Source organism: Nelumbo lutea, chromosome 1 (genome assembly GCF_056320005.1).
Source record: "Nelumbo lutea isolate HS-2025 chromosome 1, American lotus-T2T, whole genome shotgun sequence".
Lineage (NCBI taxonomy): Eukaryota > Viridiplantae > Streptophyta > Magnoliopsida > Proteales > Nelumbonaceae > Nelumbo > Nelumbo lutea.
In genome coordinates, this window is record NC_142684.1 from 87,228,604 (window position 1) to 87,246,770 (window position 18,167).

General features: G+C 38.0%; 2 protein-coding genes across 5 annotated transcripts in view; one reads left to right on the forward strand and one right to left on the reverse strand.

Moving 5' to 3' along the window:
• SWI2 (switch 2) overlaps positions 1–8,887 on the forward strand; it is a 30,961-nt gene extending 22,074 nt beyond the window's left edge. For all 3 annotated transcript variants that reach the window (XM_088965734.1, XM_088965735.1, XM_088965736.1), the window contains 7 exons: positions 875–981; positions 1,690–2,617; positions 3,493–3,740; positions 4,643–4,769; positions 4,850–5,125; positions 5,226–5,499; positions 8,193–8,887. In XM_088965734.1, the coding sequence (XP_088821860.1) occupies positions 875–981; positions 1,690–2,617; positions 3,493–3,740; positions 4,643–4,769; positions 4,850–5,125; positions 5,226–5,499; positions 8,193–8,515 (2,283 nt within the window). In that variant the 3' untranslated portion in view covers positions 8,516–8,887. The remainder of the gene's footprint in view (positions 1–874; positions 982–1,689; positions 2,618–3,492; positions 3,741–4,642; positions 4,770–4,849; positions 5,126–5,225; positions 5,500–8,192) is intronic.
• A 1,503-nt stretch (positions 8,888–10,390) lies between these two features.
• On the reverse strand, positions 10,391–15,393 carry LOC148875920 (protein DETOXIFICATION 18-like). Of its 2 annotated transcripts, none has more exons than XM_088965737.1 (7): positions 14,877–15,393; positions 12,150–12,694; positions 11,948–12,034; positions 11,790–11,846; positions 11,428–11,666; positions 10,965–11,083; positions 10,391–10,873 (listed from the first exon to the last, which is right to left on the reverse strand). In XM_088965737.1, the coding sequence occupies exons 1-7, from the start codon at positions 15,129–15,131 to the stop codon at positions 10,742–10,744; spliced, it is 1,434 nt and encodes a 477-aa protein (XP_088821863.1). In that variant the 5' UTR covers positions 15,132–15,393; the 3' UTR covers positions 10,391–10,741. The 2 variants fall into 2 exon arrangements, with proteins under 2 accessions (XP_088821863.1, XP_088821864.1); XM_088965738.1 differs by having other exon boundaries at positions 13,487–15,308.
• Positions 15,394–18,167: the final 2,774 nt, after the last annotated feature.

Sequence of the window (18,167 nt, forward strand, 5' to 3'; positions counted from 1 at the left end):
TGTTGCTTTTACCCTGTGAAAGGTTATTTAAGTTACTTAGGCTCAGTTTGGAAAGAGTGCAAATACAAGGTTTAGAAATATCATATACAATTTTGTACTGAACATATTTGCATTTGCACTCTTCCCAAACTTAGCCTTAGATGCAATAATTATCCTTAGCCTTTTAAGCTATGGTAATACACTTACTACTGAAAGTGCACGCTTAAAGACACAGAGCAAAACTACTTCAGTGATAGATTCTTCCTTCATCTCTGTATGAAGTTTCTCCATGGCATATTGTTTCATGATACAGAATCCTTAACATTGCATTTGCCCTATTTAGAAGATTCATTCATGGGTATACAACTATATTGCCTGTAACAGCATTATCCATAGTCATACTGCTCAGTTTCTTCTTGACCTTTGTTCAGCCCAGTGGTTGCTAAAATATCAGAACTTTCCCATGGCAAGAGGCTGATATTATGTATTTCTCTAATTTCATGAAGCAAGTATCTCTTGCTAATAGAAAAACAGAGAAGTAATTCCATTCTCTAATGACATTCAGTCATTGCCTGCAAGGAGATCTATACATCTTTAATTCGGAATCCAAATAAAGAGAGTAAAAGAGAAATTCGATGATGGAATGTGGCAATTCACACTATCCCAACAAAACTTGATCGATTTTATATTGCCCAACTTTTAGGCTGTCATTTATTATATGGAACACTGTTATCTCCTACCCATTTGATGTTCTTCATATTGTGAATGTTTTCATGTGATGTAGTTTTCAATCACAACAATTATGTGGTGCTACTTGTTTGGAAATTGTTTTTGTAAGGATTGGTGATTATATCTTTTCAGAATTTGTTAATGAGAAGTACCTATCATGTTGTAGGTTCCTTCTTCAATCAACTGTAGGCTCCTTGAACATCAACGAGAAGGAGTGAAATTCCTATACACTCTATACAAGAACAACCATGGGGGTGTTCTTGGAGATGACATGTGAGGGTTTTTTCTGTCTCTTATATCATATTCCAATAGCTCCTGTTTTGTTGAACCATGTGAATCTTATAATTGGTGAAAATGATAAATCATTTTCTAATTTCTAAGACATATATGGAGTAACAAGGTTAGGTTGCTCCATCAGTTTTTGAGTTTTTTTTTTAAACATATCAAGCACTATTTACAATACCTTCTACTTTATCATATGATATACACTGGCAATTTGTATACTTTTGTGTGCAGATGCTTTTTCCTTATCTCTTTAGAAATAGAAACATAAGCTTATACTAAAATAAATAAAAACCCTACCTTCTGCTTTAACTATACATGCGAAGAAGAATTATTGTGTTGCTATACATATTCACAAAAGGATTTTTAGTTATTTTCCACTTAAAACATCAACGATATGCAACTGAAGTTCAAGCAAGTATTTTAAGTGATCTAGGATGTATGGATGCAATCTATTACATTAGAGCACCCTCCAAGAGTGGAAAGACTGAAAACAACATTTTATTGGAGTTCCTAATACATGACCCCCACCTCTAGTGCCAGGATTATCTATATCCAACAAGGCTATATGGAGGTCATTTTGTTTTTTTCTCTGACTCTGCATCTGGGACTATTAACACATATATTTCTTTTTCATTTTAATGCTACATCTCCATCACTTTTCAAAGTCTACCTATTTATTTCCCTTTTTGACTGCAGGGGGCTAGGGAAGACAATCCAGACTATTGCCTTCCTGGCTGCTGTACTTGAAAACAATGAAGACCATGGTGATGCTAAGATGTTCAAGAGGGACCAGGTAGGAAAGAGAGGCCCTGTACTGATTGTTTGCCCCACTTCTGTCATTCACAACTGGGAGAGTGAATTCTCTAAGTGGGGAAGCTTTAGTGTTGCTGTTTATCATGGTCCAAATCGTGATCTGATTCTTGAGAAGCTTGAGGCACATGGGATTAAAATTATTATAACCAGTTTTGATACCTTCAGAATTCATGGCACAGTCCTATCAGATGTTCGATGGGAGATTGTAATTGTTGATGAAGCACATCGATTAAAGAATGAAAAATCAAAACTATATAGAGCTTGTTTAGGAATTAGAACTAATAAACGCTTTGGTCTTACTGGGACTATAGTGCAGAATAAAATTTTGGAGCTGTTTAATCTGTTTGATTGGGTTGCACCTGGATCTCTAGGGACACGAGAACATTTTCGGGACTTCTATGATGAACCACTCAAGCATGGCCAGAGGTCAAGTGCTCCTGATAGATTTGTCCAGGTGGCTGATCAGCGTAAGCAGCACCTAGTATCAGTTCTTCGTAAGTATCTTTTGAGAAGGACCAAGGAAGAGACCATTGGGCATCTAATGATGGGGAAAGAAGACAATGTTGTTTTCTGTGCCATGAGTGAGTTGCAAAAGCGTGTGTACAGAAGGATATTAGAACTTCCAGATATCCAATGCCTGATAAATAAAGACCGTCCTTGCAGCTGTGGAAGCCCTTTAACCCAGGTGGAGTGTTGCCATAGGGTTGTTCCAAATGGAATCATCTGGCGCTATCTGCATAAAGACAACCCTGAAGGTTGTGATTCATGCCCCTTCTGCCTTGTTCTTCCTTGCCTTATCAAGCTTCAACAGGTATGTTAACTTTTCGTATCTTTGTTAATGACAACAATAGTATTACAGTAACATTGGTAGTAATGATAGTTCAACAACAACAAGGAAATAGGTTTCCTAACTGGGTCAAGTAGGGGGGTTCTCTAAATGATCTGCCCTTTTATGCTTTGTGGATCAATGATATGACCTTCTGAGCTACCCTGGGCATGGGACCCTTTGAGCTGGTCACCTGTTCAATCCTCCGGTCTAACTCAACTATACCCCATCTTGAGATTTAGTATTTTTCCCCCAATAACATTGGTCGTTAAAAGTTTCAAAGTTTTAATACAAAACTTTCCTAAGCAGAAAGGTTATTTTAAATGTGGAAATGGCTTTTAGGCTCAATTTTCACCCATTATGGAGATAGACGGGAGGAACATATGGGCCCCTTTGGATCCCCAATTTTACTTCCCACAGGAAAGATATGTTGGTTGTTGAACATTCTTCACTAAGTGACCTGACTAGCAAACCCCACTGCCTAATAGTAATGAAAATCATATTCTTTACCACCATTTGGGTGATTTAGGTTGTAAGGAACTCCACAATCTTCTGTCAGAGGTCTTCACCAATCAAGATAGTTTGAAGAGGATTAGTAGGTAGTAGGTACAATCTGATCTTGGATTTCTGTACAAAAGGAATTTAGGGAAACCCCTTGTGCCTTATTTTGAATCCTTGTACATGGCTTATAGATTTACCTTTATCATGATCTTTATTTATTTATTTATTTGTAAAGCATGGCTCCAAACGTATAGCAGCTAGTTGTACAAGAGTATATTTGTTCACACTTTTTGATTCGTAATACAATTAGACATTACCTTTATTTTAAATGTTGTTCACCTTGTCAAGATGTCTCTCAGATAAGCAATCACCTGGAGCTGATTAAGCCTAATCCCAAGGATGACATGGAGAAACAAAGGAAAGATGCAGAGTTTGCCTCTGCTGTCTTTGGTGTTGATATTGATTTGGTTGGAGGAAATGCTCAGACTGAGAATTTCATGGGCCTTAGTGACGTTGAACATTGTGGAAAAATGCGAGCATTAGAAAGGTTAATGTTGTCATGGGTCTCACAAGGTGACAAGATTCTTCTATTCAGCTACTCTGTCAGGTGATGCTCCACAGATGTACAGATGTACTTCATCAGTCTCTATGAATGCATCTATTACATCTGTACCTTCTAATTCAATCATTGTTGTGTTTTATCATCAGTCACTCTTATATCCTAGTAGTTCATATCTAGCAGTTTGCCAACTCCTGTTTCTTGTTTGTGGTTCTTGTGATTTTGTAATTCTCATCAGCTTTTGGCTTTTGAAATTGGAGGTGATAAAGAAGAAAGAAAAATATATATATAGTGAATTAAAATAGCTCTTCAACAATAGTTAATGAGGGTAATAATTAGAATGAGGATGCACAACCAATTATGGAAGGAAAGCTGAGTAAACCTATTCCCTTTCCGGTTATATATGTTTATGCTTCAAGGCCTGCATTTTTGGAGCACCATAGAAGTAATAATTAATTAATGAAGTGGTGTTTTTTTAGGATATGATGTGTAAGTACCAGCAAGTTTACATAGAGATGTTTATGACCTGAAATCCTTAGGATATCATGGCTACATTTTCTGGAGATGCCAACAGCCAGTAACAAAATAGCTGTTTCTAGGTTTAGTTTAGAAATCAAGGGAAATTGGTATCTGAAAAATTTGAAAAGGATTTCCTGAGCATGCATATTCAATGAAATTTGCACATTGTTACTCTAAAGATGCAAAAACTTGGAAGAGATGAAAGATCACATATACTTCCATAGGATTTGAGGTATTGCAGTTGAAACTCTGAGAAAGAGGAAGGCTAGAAAGACTTTAGGTTTGGAAGTCTGGAACTACGTATGGGGGCTTGACATAATTTGGCTGTCTAAGCTATTAATAAAATATTAAAGAGAAATGATGCCAGATGTATCAATGAATAGGGTGATAGTGTATATAAACAAGCAAGTAAAATTGAACTCTTCTTGCAGGATGCTGGACATATTAGAGAAGTTTCTTATACGCAAAGGTTACTGCTTCTCCAGACTTGATGGTTCAACTCCGACCAATTTGCGCCAATCCCTTGTTGATGACTTCAACTCAAGCCCAAGCAAACAGGTACTTTCAAATAAAATCAAAATTGAAGATTGGGTAGAAACACATGGACTTATATTGGTTGGATGCATCTTGCATGCTAGGTGTTCCTTATATCAACTCGAGCTGGTGGACTTGGTCTAAATCTTGTTAGTGCAAATCGTGTTGTAATATTTGATCCAAATTGGAATCCTGCCCAAGACCTACAGGCCCAGGATAGGTCATTTCGCTATGGGCAGAAACGGCATGTTGTAGTTTTTCGCCTTCTTGCTGCAGGTTCCCTTGAGGAACTTGTCTATTCCCGTCAAGTGTACAAACAACAGCTTTCTAATATTTCTGTTTCAGGGAAAATGGAAAAACGATATTTTGAAGGTGTGCAGGTATGGAAAGAATCTCTCTCTCTAAGTTTTCTTCTGTTTCTTGTATTGTATTTTGAAACAGGTTCATATTGCAGATATTCATTTAATTTCATCTTTCCAGGACTGCAAGGAATTTCAAGGGGAGCTTTTTGGAATCTGCAATCTGTTCCGTGACCTGTCTGATAAGCTTTTCACCAGTGAGATCATTGAAATGCATGAGAAGCATGGGCAAGAAAAACAGCACTTTCATGATACAACAGGGGATCCAACTGAACGTGGGGCATATCATGTTCCTTTAAAAGAGGCAACTGAAGAGTTTCCAATGAGCTCTGAAGTTGGGAGATCTGATGAGGCAGACATGGCCAAAACAAATAAACCAATGCTTGAAGATATGGGTAAGTTTCACTATCGTGTTGTCCTTTATGCTCTTCATTGCAGCTTTTGTAGATATATAATATGACTTGAGCAATATTGTGTGGTTCTCTTTTCTAAAATACTATACTTGGCAGTGTAACTTTTATTTTATGTTCCAAGGACAATGTAACCTTTTTCCACTGTTGAACCAATGAATTTTCTGATCCAATGAATTTTCTGATCTTTGCACCCATCAGAATGAGAAGTTCATAGAAGTTGGAAAAGATATAGGTTTTCAAATACTTGGACCTTTTTTCTCCCTCATCTATTGTACAATTACTTGTCATTCACCTTCTACAATTAGATTACACTAGCACATAGATCTGCCTAGATGAACACCTTGCAGTAAGTAGTGGAGTTAAGCCTGGATAGAATCCTTATCAGATTTCATTATGAATATAATCTGAATAAAACCTTTCTTCACTTGAAAGTCTATTCACCACTAAAACTTCCAATATTTTTAAATGTGATATATTGATGATCAATATACTGGTAACAGAAGCACCAGCTGTATATGGATAGTAAGTACTGTCTAACCTGTTGTAGAGGGGAAGGAAAAGAAAGTATTTGTGCCTTTTGCCCTTGACTCCTTATTCATTGAATGTAATCTTATTAATCAACTACAAGGTTCAAAATGATATAATTATATAATATAGAATTATGGCAGTGTTTTAAAAGCACAAGGCACAAAAAAAAAAGTGCAAGGGGCAATTTGTGCCCGAGGCACAAGGCATAGGGTGAGGCATATGCCTTTTCAAAGCAAGGTGCAAAAATACAAAAATGGCCAAAAAATTCAAAATTTTCAAAAAAATGCAAAAATTAAAAAAATATATATTAAACATAATATTAATAAAAATATGAACTTAAATTTCAAAATAAATATTTAAAAAAACCTATTATCTAAAATTAAAATACATAAACACAACATGTAAAGCATATTCAAATGAAAATTTAAAAATAAAATCAAACATATAAAACATTTTCAAGCATGTAAAACTCACAATGTCCATGTTAGGGTCTTAAATAAGGGTGATCATGGGCCAGGCCGGGCCAGGCTTTGCACTTATGATAAAAGCTATAGCCTAGGCCCAGGGTTCTGGGCCTGAAACATAAGCCTGGACCCAGGTCTACATGGGCCCTGGCCAGGCTGGGCTTGACTCCGGGCCTATGTCTTTCATATATAAAATATTACATATATATAATATTTTATATTAAATGACATATGACATGCATATAAACTTATTTTGTACATTATATAATATAAAGTAACATGTGTACATATACATATACATATACATATACATACACACATAAACACACACACACACACACACACACACATATATATATACATACATAAAATGCACATGTTTAAATATATACGGGACGGGCTGGGCTTGAAGTGTTAGGCCCAGGCCCCACCCTAAAATTTGTGGGCCTGGGCATGTGCCAGGCCTGAACACAAAACCCATGCCCAAGCCCGGAATTTCTGGGCGGGGCCAGGCTGAAATGATCACCCCTACCTTATCATTAAATTCTTAATGCTTACACAAAAAAAAATGATTTCATAATTTTAATTGCCTTTTAAGAAGATATCTTACTAGGATGAATGAATGAACAACATTAAAAATCCAAATACTAATTTTAATGGTTTTATTTTTCTTATGAATATTAATTATCAAATAGAAGTTGTTAAAATGTTCATTTTTAATTTAGAGTTTAACAATCCAAATAACTGTGCTTCCTTGGTTTTATTAGAAATTTTAATCTCAATGATGCATTATAACTTCACAATACTGGAAAGCTAGCATATCACTGCTAAGTGGCCATTCCTATTTCTTGTTAGCTTGATCACCTATTCACTTATCTCTTTTAGATGATTGCAGATCTACAGTTTCATTTGGAAAAACACTACTATTTCCTTCAGCTTCTCTCTTGAACCTTGTCTGTGTTTCCTCTGTGATTCATGTTGATAATGTTTGTAAATCTCCCCTTCTCCTTGGCATTGTGTTGTTTCTGCTAAGGGTTGTGTTTGATCCTCATAATGCAATTGTGCAAATGGCCATGGTTGAGCATTATGGTCTAACTTGGTCGAGTTCAAGCATACTCCTGTGGTCACAGAGTTGGACTGAAGACAAAATGCAGTATTGCTTTCTTCAAGACAAGATCAATATGATTTGCATCCAAGTAAATTTCCATTGCAGTATGTATTTAGGATGATTCCAACACAACCTCTTAGGAGGTGCACTACATGCATGAGTTATGTGATCTAGATCCTGCAACATGAACTGGAAACAAATTGAAGATTGTCCTCGTCTATTTCTAATAATTGCCTGCAAAATGAATTTACCATTAGCTTATTGGTGAGAGATTGTTCAATGTCTCGTTTTGATTTGATTTTTTTTATTAACCTTTCCTGATATTCTGCCTTATTCTCATAATATCCTTTAATAGTTGAGGATATTTTGATGTAAAAAAAGAATTTTTCTGGTATCTGAACTAGTGCCAATGATAAAACTAGTTTTCTTGAATAACTTTGTTCAAGCACCGACTTGAATAATTGCAATTACACACTTTCAGAAATTATTGTAGTAACAGATGAGTTGGTGAAATATTTATTAAATCTTCCAATATTTTATGGTGATTCAATTCAAATCTGGTTCCTCTTATGCAGGTATTGTATATACTCACCGTAATGAGGATGTTGTCAACTTTGGACCCACACTTCATAGCAAGAATGATGTATGCATTCCGGAGAGTAATATCATGAAGCAACCATGCAACCCCAATTCAGAGAAAAGACATCAGAATGAAACTAAAAAATTCAGTAGTAAAGAAGCTTCTTTGTCTAAGAAGGATCAATTTAGTCTCCTTGCTCAGTTTATGGGCATGGGGGAGCTTGAATTCAGCAAGTGGGTACTATCTGCTTCACCGTCTGATCGGGAAAAGGTGCTTCAGGACTTCAAAAAACAAAAATCGAAGATCCATAATGGCTGAATGAAAAATAACTATTGGATCGAGATTTTTTCCTTTGGTGGGAGGTGGATCGGGTGGTCACTATTAGGATGTTCCAACTGCCTATTGTGAAAATACATCAGTCTTAGGTTGGGGGAATGTCACCAATCACCATTGGCTTCTAATTTTCTTTTGTGAAGTGCCCCAATTGCCCAGTCATAGTCCCTGCATTTGGCTGCCCATCCATCGTGCTAGGATGGTTTCCTTCCATTTTAAGCAATTTGTTATATGGATAAAGAGATTGTAGTACATTATTGATTAGAAAAAAGAGAAAAAAATAGAAGCATGTACATAAATAATTTTGTTTCCACATGAAAATAAATGCATCTCATAACCATTTTTTTTTCTGGTAAACACTGGATGATTACATCTCATAACCATCAAACATCTGTTACTCTCGTGAAAAGACAACTACCAGAAGCACTGGTTAGCAATTGAAAGTTAATCAGGGAGGACAAATAAATAAAACAAAACAAAATTAATCTGTAATAGAAACTGAGCCTTTCGCTACGTTTCTAGAGAGTAAATTCTAAACATATTCTATGCAACCCCCTTCCCCCAAGACAAGCTGTTAACTTTATCTCTGCAACTCAAAAATCTTCACTTTCTTTCATGCCAATTCAAGAGAAATGCAATTGCAGAAAGGAGCCTTGAGTTCAGTTAGTGAATTTCAATAGTTCTTGATGACTTTGAAGCCACATTGCTGTGTCTAAATGAAAGAAATCAATTTACTGTATATTGCTCTCAAGGATTTATAGTTCACTGAGTTGGTCGTATATCCCACCAGTAGAACCAGAAACTCAAAATCCCTGTACTTCCAAGTTCAAATCCAAACTGACAATAGAGAAAAACGAAAGAAAAATAAATGGCAATTTATGAAACCAGACACCTGAAACATGGAGAAAATTTTGCTCCCGGGAATCCGGGAGGTGTTGTGAACCCATACAGGTCAGGCCAACATGGATGAAAAATGGGATTACTGAGCACACACGAGTTATTACAATTGACTGTCTGCTGAGGAAATCTATGGATGCAAAGTTGCAAACAGACTCGGGACCTGATATCTTTTATCTACAGATCAGTCATCATTTGCGCCATTTGATGCTCTTGATGAAGCAAAATCATTATGGGTTCCGAATAGAAGAGATGATGATTGAAGATTTTAGATTATTTTCCAACATCCTCTATTAACTTGGTACCATATCCTTGTAAAAATATCAAAACCTAGTATTTCTTCATGTTTTTCTCTTTGTTTCCTTGGTGAGCATTAATTGTATTTTGATCTTATTCAGGAGAAAATGAAAGGATTGTCTTCTGAAACCTTTTTTTATTTTTTATTTTTTGAGAAAGGTCTTCTGAAACAATTCACTTAGGCTGTATTTGGTTTGGTTCTGCTCTAGAGCGTCAACTAGTTACCCCAATCAAGGATGCCAAATTGACAAGTCCCACCACTGGGAGATTAAATGATACAAGGTCAGCTTTTGGGGCGGATCTATGTAGAGGTCAGTGGGGGCAATGTGCCACTCAAATAAACAAAAATGGCTTGTATGACACCCGAGTCCCAGGACCCACTTAAAATCTGAAAGTGAAATGAAATAATTAAAAGTCACATGACTCTATGTCCTCTTATTTTCTTCCACTATAAGTCTAAGCATATATTACACCGGAGAATTAAAAGGGGTCATTCAAATCATCTGTTCTCTTTTCCAAATCAGGGTTGGAGCAGGTTGCTGGACCATGGAGGAGGAAATCAGGGAGATGAACCAGGTAGAGTCCTTTCTATCTCTATTCATTTTTTAAGGATGCACTTAGTTCTATCTTATTAATTTTGGATAGTGATTTGAAAAGGAACATCCATGCATGAATGATGCTCAAATCAGATAATTAAAAAAAGTCATCCAGTTATCCCAACGTTTGACTCCAAATAAATTTGAACCGCAAAAGAAAAGGAAAAGGCCGAAATATTCTTGTTATTTACAGTCCTCCCTGATTGCCTAGAAACTTATATTTACTCGATATGCATCAAGGATTAAAACTTTATTGTAATGAGAGAAACCAGCGGCAGCTGAGAGCTGAAAAGATCTCATCTCATGCTCTAGCTTCTCTGTAGATGTGAATCTATTTGCTGCAGCGTAAACCCAAACTTGTAACCAAGCAATTACGCCTTGTTTGTTTGCAAATTGCAACTCCCCGTTGTCAAAAATGTTGTTACACCAGAACTTGATGTTCTTTATGTTCATTCACACTGAGTGTCATGTTGGTCCATTTGGTGCGCACTGTAATTACTAAGAGGGTGCAGGCTTGGCAGAAGAGGCCAGATATCAGACCAATCCACAATCCCTGCACCAAACAAGCACCAATTTATTATTGAAAGCAAATTCTACAGGTAATTGATTCAGATGGTATCAGTTGATTTAAATGGGGAGCTCACCTTGGCATAGAGCTTAAACTTAAAGCCCAAGAGGATGGCTATAGGCATGCCAATAATGTAGAAGGCTCCCAAGTTTGTCCATGCAGCCAAGTGCTGCCACCCACAACCTCTGGATACCCCTGAAAAACAGAAAGTAAGCTTGCAACAATGAATTCAGAGCAGAGAATTAAGGGTTCATTTGGTTTACAGTCGGAATTGGAATCAGAATGGTCTATATTCCCATAATCTGTTTGGTTCAGACAGGAAGCAGAGTAAGAATTGGAATAAGCAGAAATGGGATTTCATTCCCAAGGGAGGGAGAGGTAATGGCCATTCCCTCAAATGGGGGAATGACATTCCACCAGGAATAGGAATTGAATTCTGATTCAATCCAATCAAACGGTTGGAATTCCCGTAAACCAAACAGGCCCTAAATGTAAGCAATCCATCATGGTTTCAAACTATGGGTGCCAGTGCCACTCACCTGATAATACACCCTGTGCTGAATCAAACAATATGGAGATGGCAAGCAAGGGAGTCATAGAAGCAAATTCTTTCTTAATTCCAGGACTATCACTGAAGAAACCAGCCCAGATGTTGTGACCAAAGAGTAGCGCTATGATAACTGTAAGAGCTAGAATGACAGAAAGCTTAAGCGTAACTGCCACAGCATTCTTTGCTCTATCTGCATTTGATGCTCCCAATTCATTTGACACCCTTGTGCTGTCACAGAAAGTCAATTTGATTTCATCATCTGGATAAAACCAGAACAAATATTCGATCGATGTAACAAAAACCCAGACAAGTAAACACAGTTCTCTCATCTGCTGTCATTCCAAAGCTCACCTTACTGCCGCACTGAAACCATAAGTAATCATGAACGAGACAGCTTCTGTGTTCACGCTGCACAGATTAGATAGATTAGAATTCAGATCCTCTGCAAAACTCATCAGATTTACAACAATTAGAAAGTGCAGAAGAAGAAGAAGAAGAAGAAACTGTACCACATGGCTATCAAGGATGTACTATTCTCTGAGTTGGGCATCAATCCCGCCAGCAACACCAGAAGCTCAAAAGCCCAGTACTCCAAACTGATCATATCAGGGGGAAAATGGAAAATGGAAGAAGATTTATAAAAATTTCGCAAGCTAGAAAAGAAGGAAAGACAGATTACAGAACACTGCGTAAGTCAGGCTTATCACTCACCACACCATGAATGCAGAGGGAATCGCCAACTTCATGCCTGGAAGTACGTAGCTGAAGGCTTCCATGGAAAGGCCTTCCCAAGTATGCTTGAATCTGTCGGCATGGTTGACATAGAAAGCCAGCATAGCAAACGATATCCAGAGCGATATGGAGGCCGATAATGCCGCTCCCTTGAAACCCAGAGGTGTGAGGTGAACCAGTGCATAGGTGAGGCCGAATTGGATGAGCAGTGGGACTATTGAGCACACAACAAGAGGCATCACCACTGACTGTGTCTGCAGAAATCTGAGGGTGCATTGCAGGAAGCCGTACGCAAACAGACCCGGGATCAAATGCTTCAGATAGAGACCAGCCATTTTTGCTACCTCAGGCTCTTGATGAAGAAAAATCAGTATCTGGTCCGAATAAAACCAGACGACGGATACCAAGACAGAGAAGAGGAAAGAGGTGATGATCGAAGACTGTAGATAAATTCCTAGCATTCTGTATAACTTGGCGCCGTATCCTTGTCCACAGAGAGTTTCAAGAGCCCCACTTAGACCAGTCTGAAAACAACCATGATAGAACGGATTAAAACGTCAGATTTCATCTTCTCATCTTCGTGGGTATAATATTTTGATTCTGTTAACACAATTATTAGATAAATCCTGATAATTTCAACTTCTATTTCTCCCCACCATTCATTCATGGAAACCCCACGAGTGGAATGTGGACACGTTTTTGCTTTTGCTTTTAAACACTGGCGTGTGAGGAGACCGGATCTGCTCCTTACACTTGGCGCCTCACACGCATATCCTACGAGATGTTCCCAGTACACGGTGGATGTGCGTGTTAGGCGCCCATTTGTGAGGAGCAGATCCCGTCACGCGTGTGAGATGTGCCTGAATTGTCCTGTGGCCGTGGTCAGATTCACAGGAACAAACAGTCTATTGGACTAACGTGTCACACGCAGGGAGAGACTGTGGACAGCACAGTCGCAACCAAACCAACTCGTTAAACCATATGGAAGCTTTATCAGGATGTGCAGAGTTCTCTGCCCTATATTCCTCCTGTATTCCTATCCTATAAACCCTATATATAACCCCTGTATTCCTCCTTATAGCTCCAACCGAGTTATCTCAGAGAGTCGACTCACCGTGAGGGAACCCTTTAATGTTTTATAGCTCGAACCGAGTTACCTCAAAGAGTCGATTCACCGTGAGGGAGGAATACCGTTTGTCGTCTTCAACCTATTGAGTTTCTTTTCTTTAGTCAAGGTTGGGTTTTAGAGCCAAGAAGCCCTAATTAATCTCGATTCATTCCTATCTCAAACCCCATTCTCAATCTCCGGAACTCACCGGCGGTCTAAAATGACCAAACCAGCGCCACAAATCACGGTTTCGATCATTGAAAAACGCCATTTCGAACTCTACATCTCCGACATTAAAGTCTGCTTCGGCTGGAATTTCATCCAAATACACTAGATTTGAAGCCTCAGTGAAACGAGGCATGGCTCTGTTCATCGTCCAAGTGCGAACCCAGTTCTTCCTTTAAGGCTCTGAAAGCCTGTATTCGTGCATAATCCAGTTAGTCTTAGTTCCTTTGGGAGCCACGGATCAAAGGAGTCATGGATCCAGTAAAATTTCTTATGATGCGTGGAAGTGGAACTCATAAGAAATCTGTGGCTCATTTCACTCGCCGGATCCCGTAAGATTTCTTTCCTGTTGGAAGTTACACACAAATTTGAAAAATCATTGAAGAAACCTTACGTGCGACAAATCGGATTGAGAAAGAGAGAAGCGGGTATGAGCAAAATATGCCCCATTGCATTGCATTGCACACATGCACGCGTGTTACACGATATCAAACATCCATACTCTCCTCTATTATTTATAAGGAGTGTAAATCAACTTGTATTAAAATACCAAAAACAAAGCTTATAATTTTCTATCTTTCAAAACTGAATTTTGTAAAACCCCCATATTATCGTCTACTATTTCTAAGGAGTGTAAATCAATTCGTACTAAATACCGAAAACAAAACTTATAATTTTTTATCTTAAACAATTTCAAAACTGAATTTTATAAGAAAAAAATCAAGTGTGTCCATACAATTTCTGATGTATTGACCAATCAAACCCATTAGAGATTAAAATCCAACGCTTGAGCCATAAGAAATCTATCATCCGTGGCTCATTTCACTCGCCGGACATCATTGCTCGTGCATAATCCAGTTCTTCCCAGTAAGACTTGATCCGTGGCTCCAAGACGAGGCATGCTTCCGTTATTCCTTTCCTCGGCTATTGGCTGGGTTGATCTCTGTTTCGGAAGCTAGAGGGAGACGGACGGGGGAGGGAGGAATGAGGAGAAGCAAATTGATTATTTTAATTTCTTTTTTTCTTCTTTGAGCCTCGAGCTAACAGGGGTTATATATAAGGTTTGTAGAAGAGGAATACAGGGGAGAGGAAGACGATGAACAGTGTCATTGCCTTTCTTGATGTTTAAAAAAATATATTTTATTTTGAATATTTTATAAAAATATTATCTTTTATCGATATTCAGGGCAAAAAGTTGCCCTTATAGAAACCTTTTTTTCCGTTATCAAATTCAATTCATTGAAGAATCTATATGAAGTAAACAAAAAAAAAAGATCGAATCAGATCAAAGTATCGAACAGCTAGCTGTAACAGAAATTTAATATAGGACATAGATGCTGTCAGTACGTTCTCAGAGAGAGGGTGGAAGGTACCATGAGAGCTAAACCGGTGACGGTGGCCCAGGAGTTAGCGAGGGTGGAGCTGGCGAGTTCGACGTCACCGAGGTGACCGGCGAACATGACGGAGATGAGGGTGATGCAGTAGTAAGAAACGTTGGTAAGGATCATGGGGACGGAGAACGTAACCTGCTTCTTGGCCTCCTCCGCGTCCATCACCTTTCTCCATCCTTTCTTCTTACCGTAACTACTCTCATACTGCAACAGCGGCTCTGTTGTATATGAACCCATCCTTCTCTCTTCCTCTGATCTTCTCCTCCTCCAACTCTTCTCTGCTCCTCCCCTTCCGTCTTCTCTGCCTCAAGAAGAATTCTTGAGAAGATCAGCTGAGAAGAAGCGGCCACTCATTCAATCAGCCAGCGACGTCATTTGTGTTATATAGCAGAGAGAGATGTAAGAAATAATGAGATTTTCTTTTTATAAATTCGTAATTTAGATTTCTTGACCACAAACACAGGAAGCGGTGGAGCCTACTCCACTGCGTTTCAATTCAACAGCTCGTGATTTTGAGTAGGTTGTTAGGTAGTATGGAAGTTTTTAATTTGCACGGTCAGGATTCTAAAGTGTAGTAGAAGTTCCAATCCTATGGTGTGTTTTGGAAGTTGCAGCAGATTTTAATTCCGTTTCAGTCCTCCTATTCGGCTATTCCCAATTCTCCCATGCCATTCATGCTTTTCTTCCGCACACGGTTCTCCATTTTCCACGTTGACTTTCACTAAATGACAAGATTACCCCTCTTGGCCCACCACATAAACGACAAATCTGGTGTAAAGATAAAAGATTTATTTCCATTTTTCAAACACCTATTGGGAAAAGGGTAGAATCACTGGACCAATCGGTACTGATGAATGTTGATCTGCTGACTGGGTCTCCTGGATATAAGGATTTAGAGATTTAGAGGGATCTATAATAACCCTGGATCTGCTACCCACAAATGCTATGCATTCCCTACCAATTGGAGCAGCGGCCAGCGGGATTCCCATAAGTAAAAACTTTTCACACACTCAAAGCAGGGAATTCAACGCACGTTATCTTCCCATAAATTTAGCATACAAAGCTCAGTTTGGAAGGAGTACATGTATTTATACAGTACATATTTGTATTTGTATTCCTTCTAAATTGAGTCAAAGAGACATTCCTAAATGTGCTAGCAGAGTTTTTGATTGCAAGAGATCTATGTCAGAATCAATTGCACCCACTGAGATTTGAATTTCTTTTTTATTTTTATATACAGGCATGAAAAAATTTGAAGTTTTTTAACAATGGCTAAAATAGTAGGGGGTCAAATAAAATTTGGGTTCTTAAATAGGGTCTATTTTTTTTTTTTTTTTAATTTTCATGATTTTAAAAAGCTAAGAGGCAAGGCCAAGAGGCATGTATTTGACTGCCATAAGTGTTTATACATGGATAAAATAGGAATTTTAGATAATTAAACAAAAGTAAGTTAAGGCGTGATTTGGTTGCTTCATGGAACTTGTGCATGAGCTTGAGAGTAAAGAGTTCTCAAGACCATATGCAAGACTTCTTGTGAAAGCCATATTTCTGGTGATGGTTTTGCTAGAGAAGAACAGTAGGAAGAATACTATGACTGAGTTGGGTCTGCTTATTAGAATTTTACTATTACCAAATGACTAGGATATATATATTTTTTAATACAATACAATGGGAAGTAAGAAGAAAGGAAAAAAGGAAGGGGAAAATGCATGAAAAGAATCTAGTAGGAAGCATGAGGTAGAAATCTTCCTCTTGCATCAAGAAATTAAGACTAGATAGTTGAAGTCCCATAGGCCATGATAATGCCACAAGTCATCATCGAAAATTTGACCTTTGTTTGCTAACCAGTCTGCAATGCAGTTTCCTTCAGTTCCCAATCCCTAGGAGTATGCCTGATTGTAGTAGATCCCTACTCCCTACCGGCCTCTCGGTGTTGAACTATTTGTTTGCGGTCTTCAACAAGTAGTGAAAGGCACGTCCAAATCAAGCACTTTAGCCCTTCCCTAAAGAAATTTGATGACTACCAACAAGTCACCTTCTAGTCTGAATCTGCCAATAATCTTGATCCACTATCCTCCATACTTGATGTTTAGTCCTCTTTTTACAAGAATTTTCCAATATTGGCTTCAGTCAGTATAAGATCCGTTGGAACAGTCTTTACAGCCTTGGATGAGAAGTCATAAGATTACTTTTTATCTTCTCAGCATAAAGAATGGTTCAATACCAATTTATGATAATGCCTACCCCTACTAATCAAAGGCCCGGGATCTGCCACTGTTTGGGTTCCCGGCCGGTGTCTTACTTGAGGGTACCTCCATCCAAATTAGTTGGCCATTGGACTAATACCAAAGGCCTCACAGCGTCAGTCATCAAGCGTATATGTCCTATAGCTATAAGCATTCCAATCTCTTACTTTTAGGCTGTATTTGGCGTTTGAAGGAAAAAGTAGGGAAAGGTAAATAAATTTTTACAATACTTGCATAGGTTTCCTACCAATTCCTTCAAACCAAACATATCACTATATGTGATATATAATATTTAGACTTAATTTTTATAATTTACATAAAAATTAAAACAAATATCTTCTCTGTGTATTATAAATAAATATATATAGATAAATGCAATCTAATCGAATGCAGATTTGCACACCTATCAAATGCAACTAACCCCAATTCGATTTAAAGAGTCATTATGAAGCAAGTTCAAGCGTAGAAAACTTGTAACAACAATAAATGCAAGAGTTCGCATCTCCGCCCCGCACAACAACGTGTGACCGCCATATGTCTAATTGCACGCAGTGGGGTGTTCCCGCGTGTGGGGCTAATGGGACGGCTGTTAGTTTGTCTTATTAGTCCCAAAACAAGCCCAAATTTTCTTTTTCTTACGTAACGTTTCAAAAAATGATTCAGAAATGGAATCGTTTTTGACACTGGTTTCCGGGTCAATGGTTTGATCATTCGGTTCGAACAAATGGTCTATTTTGACAAATAAATTAAAATAATTAAAAATAAAAATGATCAAAAAATCATTGAATGGGTCGATTGTTCGACTGCCTGAGTCAACAGGTTGTTGACTTTTTCGATAGTTTTTGGCCAAATATCGGGTTTGGGGTAAAACGGAACCTGTTGCCTGGATGGTTCCCAGGCCAAACGGTCCAATCATCTAGGCAACGACTTTTGTTTTACCCCAAACCTGATATTTGGCCAAAAATTATTGAAAAAGTCAATAACCCGTCGATCATTTCAATAATTTTTTACCATTCTAATTTTTAAT